Source organism: Taurulus bubalis (genome assembly GCF_910589615.1).
Source record: "Taurulus bubalis genome assembly, chromosome: 1".
NCBI classification, from domain to species: domain Eukaryota; kingdom Metazoa; phylum Chordata; class Actinopteri; order Perciformes; family Cottidae; genus Taurulus; species Taurulus bubalis.
The window spans coordinates 26,218,927-26,229,460 of NC_136589.1; the positions used below are offsets into that span (position 1 = coordinate 26,218,927).

At 40.9% G+C, this 10,534-nt stretch overlaps 1 protein-coding gene across 1 annotated transcript in view; it reads right to left on the bottom strand.

Moving 5' to 3' along the window:
* LOC306741003 (netrin-G1-like) overlaps positions 1-5,049 on the bottom strand; it is a gene marked incomplete at both ends in the record, with an annotated part of 54,814 nt that extends 49,765 nt beyond the window's left edge. The window contains one exon of the mRNA XM_079223254.1: positions 4,804-5,049. Within this exon, the coding sequence (XP_079079380.1) occupies positions 4,804-5,049 (246 nt within the window). The remainder of the gene's footprint in view (positions 1-4,803) is intronic.
* Positions 5,050-10,534: the final 5,485 nt, after the last annotated feature.

Sequence of the window (10,534 nt, forward strand, 5' to 3'; positions counted from 1 at the left end):
TGGCAGTCTCAGTTAGAAATGCTTGTCAGGCTGGTCTGCTTAACAAAACAGAATGTATTTACCCAGCAGATTCAGATTGTGAAAATGTTACGATGCTGCGGCAGCCATCTGCCAAACGCTTATTTACATGTTGTGGAATAAACACGCCCGTGCCCATTACTTGGCAATCACAAAGGATTTGGTTTAACTCTGAATTGCATACAAAGTAAACCTCCTCTCTCAAAGAAGACGATGTAATGGCCTGCTACGTTTGTGGATTGTCATTAAATCCACCAAAGTCAACTTGATTTGGATTTAAGAGGCGGAGAAGTGCTGAAATGAAATGCACACTCATGTCTATTAACCCATCAAAAATTATTATGGGAAGTTTCAGATGCAGACGTTCATCAGGCGTTCCTTGCATTAACAGCTATTGGTCATTAGGGTGGGTGTGGTGAGTGTATTATTTGTCTCCTCTACAACCATTCAAATGGGTCTAATTGGATCATTTGTATCCATGAAAATGCTGAATATGGAAAAAAAAATGTTTCCATTAGTTACAACAAAATGTAGGACTTATAATATAATATTATACAAAAAAGGTAACATAATGGCAATTATTCCAGCCTTTTTCTTAAATTTCAGCATATTTATGTTAATGCTTTAGCTTGCATACTTCCTCTTTGTTGAACAAGACCTGACAACATTGTTGAGTGATAGTGAGTGACAATGCCACAGTGCACCACAGGAGAACAGCCTTAATACCAACACATTGTGAAGAACCCCTGAAGGCCTGCAGCTAAAAATATAAACAGGGCTAACTGCCTGATGCAGAGCACCTGTCCCAGACACTGTTTATTCTGGACTCCTTTATCACTATTCTAGAGAAAACAGACCTGGTATTAGAATCAAAACCAAAAGGGTTTACTATTTCATCCAAAAGACAAACAACCTCAAACTTTAATGTAAAAATGATCCACTCTTGAATGATTAATGCACTTTTCATGAGCAAAAGAAAAAACATCCTTGAGCAACAAAGATGGGAATCATAAGCACGAGGCAGAGAGAAGGGACGGAGAATGAGCCATCCAGGATTATTTGACCATCCGCTATGAGGGAAACCAACTCCTGGGGAAAGTGATTAGACTAGGCTCACTGCAGGCAACTTGGTGATTGACTAAAAGAGCTCATTTGCATGCTGCTCTCATCTCCAACAAACTCTCAGGAAGCACCGGTGGATAAGGTCACCAGTGTCAGACTGCCTTTGTGCCAGCCGAGAATGTAAACAGATCAAACGCACAACAGCCGTTTAAGCGAGTGCTGGAGGAGCCTGTGTATTTGATCATCTGGACAATGATGACCTCAGATTTATGTCGGAGGTGATCCTGGCATCCAGACAGTCAGATATCGAGATGTCAGAACAGTCACATAACCATAACCTTTTAGTCAAGTCAAGGCAAATGTTATATGCTATCCTTGTGAACAGGAGCACCTATGTCTAATTATAGCAGGTGGATAATCTTCCTCTAAAACGCAAAGAGTGCAAATGGAATTAGAATTGTGTTTGTTGACTGTTATGACTGTACTATATGATGCACTTTTTGTTGGGGATTAATACAATCACATTTCATTATTTCATATGGCTTGGTGGTTCCAAGAGGTGAGATAATTGTGGCCAACCGTCTGAAAAAAATGAAGTAGAGCATATTTAAAAATAAAACTGCCAATAGCCAAAAAGTGAACATTTGAGGCTGAATTAAGGCACAGCATTGCTGTGAGAACATTTTTAACATTATTAGAGTAACATGCTAACATTGGCAATGCCGACACTTGATGGAGAATGTTTTTTAATGTTCACCATCTTATTTAAGTGTGTAACCATGCTAACATAGCTAATTACAACTCTGTGCTCTGCTCCGTAATTATTGCAAATTGTTTCAGATTTTCCAGGTGGTTTTGTGGATCTCCATCTATTCACAGTTAAACGTTGTGCAATAGTGATACTCATTACCCAGAGAGGTCTGAAGGAGATAAATGTTTTTAAAACGTTACGTTTCTATGTAATGACCTGCGGGGCTAACATTAGAATGGTATGATAGCTCATCATTAAGTAGCATTAGCACGGCTATGACACGGTAGCTACTGAAGGTATACTGAATGTAAACATATGCTGCTTTTGCTTTTTAATGTTTGTGAACAGCAGTGGCGGGCCATGATTTTGGACGTACGCCTGCTGTCTAACCAGCGCACCGAGACAGGAGAGAGAGGCTGCGTAGTTTAGCTCTCTTTCAACATTAAAGTAGACTCAACCTTCTTGTTTTGTTTAAATAATCTAATGATTCAACAAATGTCCAGCTAAATCACTCGGTTAGCCAGCCACTAACCACACAGGGTAATACAAGCAATGGGTAAGCAAACATTACTCAATAAAAAGTGACCAGTGAGTGACCAGTCTCCTTAAATAACTGACCTACAATACTGGTGAGTAATCAGGTTTAAATATTCACTACTAGTAGTTTTATCTATAAATGTAAAATTGTGGAACAATAACTATACACCATATCCTGACAAAGAAATATACAAAATAAATAGAGTCGGTATGAAGTGACAAATTGTGAAAATAAATAAAGCAATGTGTATGCCATATACTGAATATGAAATTATAACTCCAAAGAAACATGGACAAAGTTGTGACAAAGCATCTTTAACTACCAACAGTTTATGCAGTTACATTAAGTACCAGTCTTACCAATTTGACTCCCTATGTCTCTGTTTTGCCTTTCATACTCATACTGTGTTATGTTAATTGCGTATTTAGGATAATCTACTGGGCTGATAGAGATTTCACTGTTCGTTTTGATATAAAGCTTCACAGAACGTCACACACGACTGCCGGCCGGCTCCTTTTTCATCCTACAGTGGTGTTAAATGTCCCAATGCCATCTGGAGCTGCGAGGATAAAAACTCTCCTTTTAAAGATGCCCGATTTAATTGGTAAATATTTACTCCAGGAGCTCTCTGCGGGCACACACACAGCTTTTAATGAAGCACTTTAAAGCCTATGGGCTTTTGCTGTTACTTTTAGTGTGATTCTAAACAAATGCAACCTGGGGTTGAACTGATAATGGTTGATAAGGGGAAATTGAACATCAGCACTGAACATTTAAGTGAGCCTGTAGTGCAGCGGTCGGGAACCTATGGCTCGCGAGCCATATATGGCTCTTCCGGTGACGGCATATGGCTCCCAGACAATTTTGAGTTGAAAAAAAAAATCAGTTTGGAACTGATTTTAAAATACTAGTTTTGAAAAGATAAATTTCATGGGTCACGGGCAGTGTTCCCTCTAAACTGCGCGCGTGCGCGGCCGCGCATGCCAGTCGAAGTGGCCGCGAATAGATTTTTCAGACCGCGCACATTTTTCAGACCGCACAAACGATTTTTTCAGGAGTTAAAAATCTTTTTTGCTCCAGTGTTTCTGAGATAGGAGTGAGCCATCTTCACAATAATACGATCTTTGATGTGACGTGTCGAGTCTTCTTGGCCAATCAGCGTCCCGTTTCTCGTCATGCGCTCTCTGTACCTCTGCTAGCGCTCTGCCCCCGTTAGCGCCCCCCGCCCCCGCTGTTCTTCTCCGGGCGCCAGGAGTGAAGCTCGCCCAGAGCGCCACATGAGCTCGGGCCGGCGCTGTTTAGGCTCCTCTTGGCGGGCCCTGCTCCAGCAGCTATAGGCTACCATGGCGAAAAACAAAAGGCAGAGCAGGTGCCCCAGAAAAAGGTCTGCCTAACGTTCAAACATGAGTGGCTAGATGAAATAGTCCAAACTGACACAGGTAGGATGAAACTTTCAGACATATTTAAATATGAAGAATATGAAGTTATTAAATTGTTTATATAGGCTACCTTTAGGAAAAATGACACCATGTCAATTTGATAGGCCTATAATTATTGTTAAGCACTGCATTAGCATTTTTCTTTAAATGTTGTACCTGCTGAGAAATGACTAAACACCTTTGATACTTTTATTTTTTATATATATCATTATCAGTCATAACCAGTGAACCAGTCATAACCTCCCCTTATTGAAGTTCAACAAAGATCCTTTAAATTCAACTAAACTGACTAGTAAAACCATCATTAAAATGTTCCCAAAGTCCAGCCATTATAAAGGATATTGAATAAATATCAACCTTGTATACATATTGATGCATTTGCTGTCATCTCAAAGCACCCGCAAAGTGCTCAACCTCACCACGTATGAACCAGACTACAAGGACATCAGCAAAACCATGCAGCACCAGAAGTCGCATTAAAAGTAAGACATATTCAATTTATTATACGTTAAAAATACTATATGGCTCTCAATGAAATATATTTAGAAATATTTGGCCTTCATGGCTCTCCCAGTCAAAAGGTTCCCAACCCCTGCTGTAGTGGATAATAACCCAGATCAGTACAGATCAGTGTGTGTGTGTGTGTGTGTGTGTGTGTGTGTTAGATGAACCTCAGTACTATCGTAAATAGCTCATAAATGTGGTGTTATTGTTATTTATTCTCTGTGACCTGTTGCGTATTTGAACTGTACGTCATCATGTATGCGTGTGCGTGTATCTTTACACTTGCTTCTCATATATTGATTTGTGACTGCACTGCTGCATGTTAGCACTTGTGTCCTAATGCACAAGACTCTGTGTGCAAATGAATCTCCGCTGCAGTGGCAGCATGTTGGCTTGTATACACTGCTCTCTATCCCTGACCCAGTATGCTGTGTGATCCTGCCTACAGCCTCATTTGTCTCCATCACGGGACAGGCGAGGTTACGACTCACCAAAGCGCAGTACGTTTCAGGCGGATCTCCACACGTGATATTTGGTGGGTCGAGGGCCACTCGCAGGTACTTTGTCATGTCGGTGGCTTCTGGCTGACAGGCCATGTAGTCCCACGCCAGGCCCTCCTCTGTATAGATCTGGGACTTGCACACGTCATAGTGTCCCCAGGCCGCCGGGTAATGTTGCATGGCATGTGACATGCTGGTGCACAGAGCTTGCAGAGTGAACAATACAGGCCAAATCATCGCTGATCTCGTTCTGCGTGGTTTCTGTGGAACTTCTTACTTTTGTCTTTACAGCTGCTGCTTCGTCACAAAAAAGGACAATATCTCTTGAGAACTTTCTAATTTAACTGCAGCTTTGAGCGGTGCAACAGCGCATTTGGGAACTGTGGCAGCATGCTGCTACTTTTGTGTGAGCAGCTTCAGGAAACAATTAGCCACCATTCAGTTGTTTTGTGTTTGATTGCTGCCACTTCTGCCTGGCTGATGAGATGTGTCAACAGAGGAGCTTCTTCACAAGTGTTGAGCGGTGATGAAATGGTCAACCAATGGTTAGATGTGATGTGCAGAGAGGAGTGACACTCCTCATAAGTCAGTGGCTGTCAGATATCTTAGCTTGATCTCCTGCCAATTGTGGTTTCTGCAGCATCCTGAAAGAAAGGAGAAAAAAACAGTTTGATGAATTACACAGACCATAAATCTGTAATATTAACAGACGTTTTACATGGTTTAAGGGCACTGAGGTGGAAAAGCAGTGCATCACACTACCCACCACTACTCTCACACACTCACACACACACACACACACACACACACACACACACACACACACACACACACACACACACACACACACACACACACACGCACACACACACATAGTGTATACACAAACACAAAGCAGTCCACTGTGTATATGTATCCCTCAATAATAACCTTGCCAAAATCACTGTATAGTATTCAAATCGAGCTTGTTCTGCAAAACCTAATCTCCATTTGATTTTCATACAAAAAGGCTTATTTCCATGTCAGGTCACAACATTTAAGTTATTGCTTTTTCCGATTCTCTTGCTCCTTTATAGACAAATGTAGAGTTGCGTTTGTACCAATGACTCCAGAGGCATTTGGGAAATATTAAAGTAAAATTGGGAGACAGAAATGGTCTATTTGAGGGATAGTTTGTTTCTCTGAGCTATCACAAGCCATCAGTCAGATGGCCTTACTCATCAGGTAATGGAGCCTGGCAGCAGTCTGTGGAGACCCACACAATCTCAATGTCTCAGGTATAACGTGTGTGCAGTAGTGGAGAAAATAAAATTGAGCTGCTCTATTCAGCTGCATGCAATAAAGTAATGACAGTGACAATAGGAGTTAAGTTACTGTTGACTGTCAATGTTCTGAGGTGGCCTTAGGTTTGCCTTTGTGAAAAGAAGTCCATGTTGCCATGAGTGAAACATTGACTTCCCCACTGAGAGCACAATTTCAACGAGCATGTAGAATTATCCTCTTTAAATGGCCATTACAGGTCTGCAATGTCACATCACATTCATACCGCATATCCAGACTTACAAAAAACAGTTTGGTACATGAAGTTGAGCCAGTAACTTTCCAGAGAACAGCTTTACTCTCGACCCTTTAGGCCAGGGGTGCCCACACTTTTTTGGCTCACGAGCTACTTTTAAAATGACCAAGTCAAAAAGATCTACCTACATTAATAATGCTTATGTATATATATATATATATATATATATATATATATATATATATATATATATATATATATATATATATATATATATAAATAAAGCATTATTAATGTATAAATATACAGAGTATACTTTATATTTACAATATTGGCGTACCTTGCATAACTGCATGAACCCTTATGACACAATACAATTCTGTACATTTTTGGTCATTACATTTTACTCTGATGACTTCACTGCATGGAACCAGCAGGGTTGCATAGTCCGGACAGTAGCTGCTGGTAGTCAGCGTCAGGCAGACCAAATGGTCATCAGTCATGGTGGAACGGTGTTTGGACTTAATCTTTTTCATGTTGGAAAAGGCTGACTCTAGGGCTGCAACTAACGATTATTTTCATAAACGACTAATGTATCGACTATTTTTTCGATTAATCGACTAATCTAATGACTATTTCCCATCGCAAATTAAGAATAGTAACTCAAAATGTTGGAATTTGAACTTCAAATGTATTTGAGTAACAAGATCTGAACATCAGAACATCATCATAACAAATATATTAAATAGTAATACAAATTAAAGTGCAAATATGCTTTAAAAGTAAAGAAAAAGTACAAATAAAGCTTTAAAGGTAACTCAACATAGCAATCAAGCCTCTGAAAGTGCAAAATAACTAAAGAATAACTGGGCTGCAAGTGCCATTCAAAGTCCAAAAGTTTAAAAAAATTGTCCATCCTACCCGATAATTAAAGCGCAAGGGTTTAAAAGTAAATCAAAAATGACTTATTACAGTCCCACGTCTTGCTGCTCCCTCCTTCAGGGGAACACACAATTGACACACGTTTTAAATTGTAATTCAGAAACGTGAGCATATTGACATACTCTTAGTTGGTTGTATTCTGCATGTTTAACAACATGGAGAAACTCCTGTATCTCCGGACAGAGCTCTATAAGCCATCTCACATCAGTGTGCAGCAGGAAGTCAGATTGGCTGCAGTCCTTCTCCAGATGCGCACAGAACATCCGTCTTTGAAGAGCTCTCGCTCGATTAGACGATCTTTGTTGCCACATCCGTGATCTCTTTCATGTTTAGCGTTGTAGCGCATAATGCTTGTTGGTGTATTATGCAGTGGTAATTAAGGAAGTCGGGGAAAACATCTCCCTGTACTTGGCAATACATCCATTCAAGCGGCCAACCATTGCGGGCGCAGCTTCCGTAGTGATTGACATTAATTTGCACACTGGGAGCTGGGTTTTGTCGCTAAAGTTTTTTTAAATTTTTTTAATTATTGTTATTTTTTAAATGGCATGCGATCTACCCGCACTACCTCCGCGATCGACTGGTAGATCACGATCGACGTATTGGGCACCCCTGCTTTAGGCTAAGGCTCTGACCCACACTCATTACTGAAATAAAAAGTTTTAGGGAATATGTGGTTTGCAACTTTTGCATTTGTGTCATGAGATTACAGTTTTTATCAGGAGATTATCTAGTCAAATTAAATATAAAAGGAGATGTGAAATGTGAAGTTCATCATGTGAAAGGAGAAAGACTCAGATCATATTTGGGAAATAGAAATTCCTCCGAATGAGTTACTACGGCTCACACATGGAGGCTGATTTCTGTGCTCCTTGCTTGTATACGGAGGCATTATAATTCAGTATTTTAACTTGGCCATCTTGTCTTGGACTGAGCATTTTGACCTTTAAGGCAATTACTGCTTCCCTTCTCCTAACCTAATGCCCATTTTACAAAATGACTACAGGTTTGAATACATTCAAACTGTAATGACAGATGTTCATCTGAGCCAGAAAACTGATCTGCACTGCCATTCAGGCTCGGCACACTCTTCAAAGTGAGCCATGTCAGGAGGTATGGATGGCAGGCTTCATTTGACAGACCTCTGGTGGGACTGAGAGAAAGAAACTGGTAGAAGAAAACCCATACACTTTAAATGTGCTCACGTCAATCAGCAAGACTCCTAAGAAAAGGCCAATTACAAATTTGATAATATAGCTGGAGGCCTGAGTGATGAATAGGCCATTTCTTTCACCGGGGATGTGTGGCAAAACATTCAGAAATGTAAATGTCAGTCCCAGATCAGATATGTGTAATGGGATGGGCCCTTCCCAACTCCCATGGCCACACACATGCACTCACACACACCTAGATGTACCCTTTTTCATAATACTGAGGTTTACTTTCATTATAAAGACAGTAAAATTAGGTGCCAGCTGTCGTGTCCTAGAGGGCACTTATCTTATTTTTATTTAATAGGGAACATTCATAGCTAATAAGCGACAGCAAATAGAACTGACCACGGGAATATTGAATTTAATCCATAGACACTTGGAGTAATGAAATCTCTAGAAATAGAAGGAAGGTGACAGGATGCTCAATGAACCTCCGTTGGCAGATACCATTCAACATCAGAGCCAGAGGAAAGAGAAAATTGCGTATGATATAAAATCAGTATTGCACACAATAGATTATTTCTGCATAGAATAAGTTTTCTGACACCATTTAGAAAGTTGACGTATCACCATAAACTATAGGGGTCAAAACATCAAACAAACGACGCCAAATATTTTGTTCAAATGACACGGTGAAACTGTGAATGTAATATACAGCCACATTAGGATCTTCTACACTTGCTTACCCTGCCCCTGCATCCATACCTCGTACTCAGTGGCACTCAGAATGCAAGGAGAAGCACAGGAATGTCATCATTTCACTGAGAAAAATATGAGGTCAGATTCTATATTAAATGGCATCAATATTTGAGCAGCTCTCCGTATGCAGGGAGAGAGAGCCTAGAGCTTAGAGTGACCCCCCCCCACCCTCTTTTCCTCCACTTGTTTTCGAAGCCTCTGAAACACCCCCTTGTGTCTGCTTGCATTCCATCCCCTGGGCAGCTCAAGCATGGCAGAGTGTTTTAAAAGTCAGCAGGTAGCCGTGCCCCGTGGCTTATATTGGTTACAAACTCCCAGCCAGTCTCTTAAAAAACATGGTGGATGCATTCCATTCATTTTATAGTAATCCTGCTAACATGTGGCTATGCTCTCTGTCTGAGTGTGGCTTTCTAATCGCCTCTTAGCTCCCATACAGGGCAGAGTGCAGGGGAGCTGTCCATGGTCCTGAAATATGGGACACAACACATACTCCTATGCTCTACATTGGACGGCCAGTGCCTTTGAACATTGATCTGTATTATTTCAAGATGACACTTTTATTGATTTCAGAATAAAAACAAACAAGAAAAGCCTCTGACAGCCTCAACAGATGCTCCTTGTTTGGTTTATACTGCAACAATTGCTATTTTGTTTATGTATCGAGCACCTGGTCAGGATTTTGGATGTGCACAGATGCAATTGATTTTGCTGACTTCCAACCAGTAACTTCTGATCCACAGCCAGTTTGAGCAGACTGATGCTTTGTGGCTGGCTGATGAGCGCAACAATAAACGGGTTAATGCTTCCAACGCTCTCTGTGCCAAGAACCAACCCTTCCATACGAGTCCCAGTGGGATCGACTGGCAAGCAGCAGCATGTCTGTACTGGCATGTATTTGTCTTCTTATTGTCTTTCACTCTTTCGTTCTCTCTCTCTCTCTCTCTCTCTCTCTCTCTCTCTCATTGAGTATCTCAGTCCTGCTTTCTCTCGTCAAACCCTCTCCATTTATTTGTCTCCTAACAGCTTCGTTGCTGCACTAGATGCGTTCGAACATAAAACATTGGAATTAACGTAGAAGGGCTGCTGCGCCTTTAGCCTCTGCGATTGGACTCACTTTTTATTTAAACAAGGAAACTGTGCTTTCATGCAAATATATTTCTCCCTGAGTAGATACGGTAGACGTGGAGAACAATTTGAGGAGGGTCCCCTCGGTGTGGAGCCCAGCCAGAGAGCCAGCCCGCCTGCACAACTGCCACACATGAAATCTGATGCTATGCATTATTCAAAGTTCTTCTCCTGAACCACTAATATGCAAAAACGCAGTTGCATGTTGCAAACATCTTTAAAATCC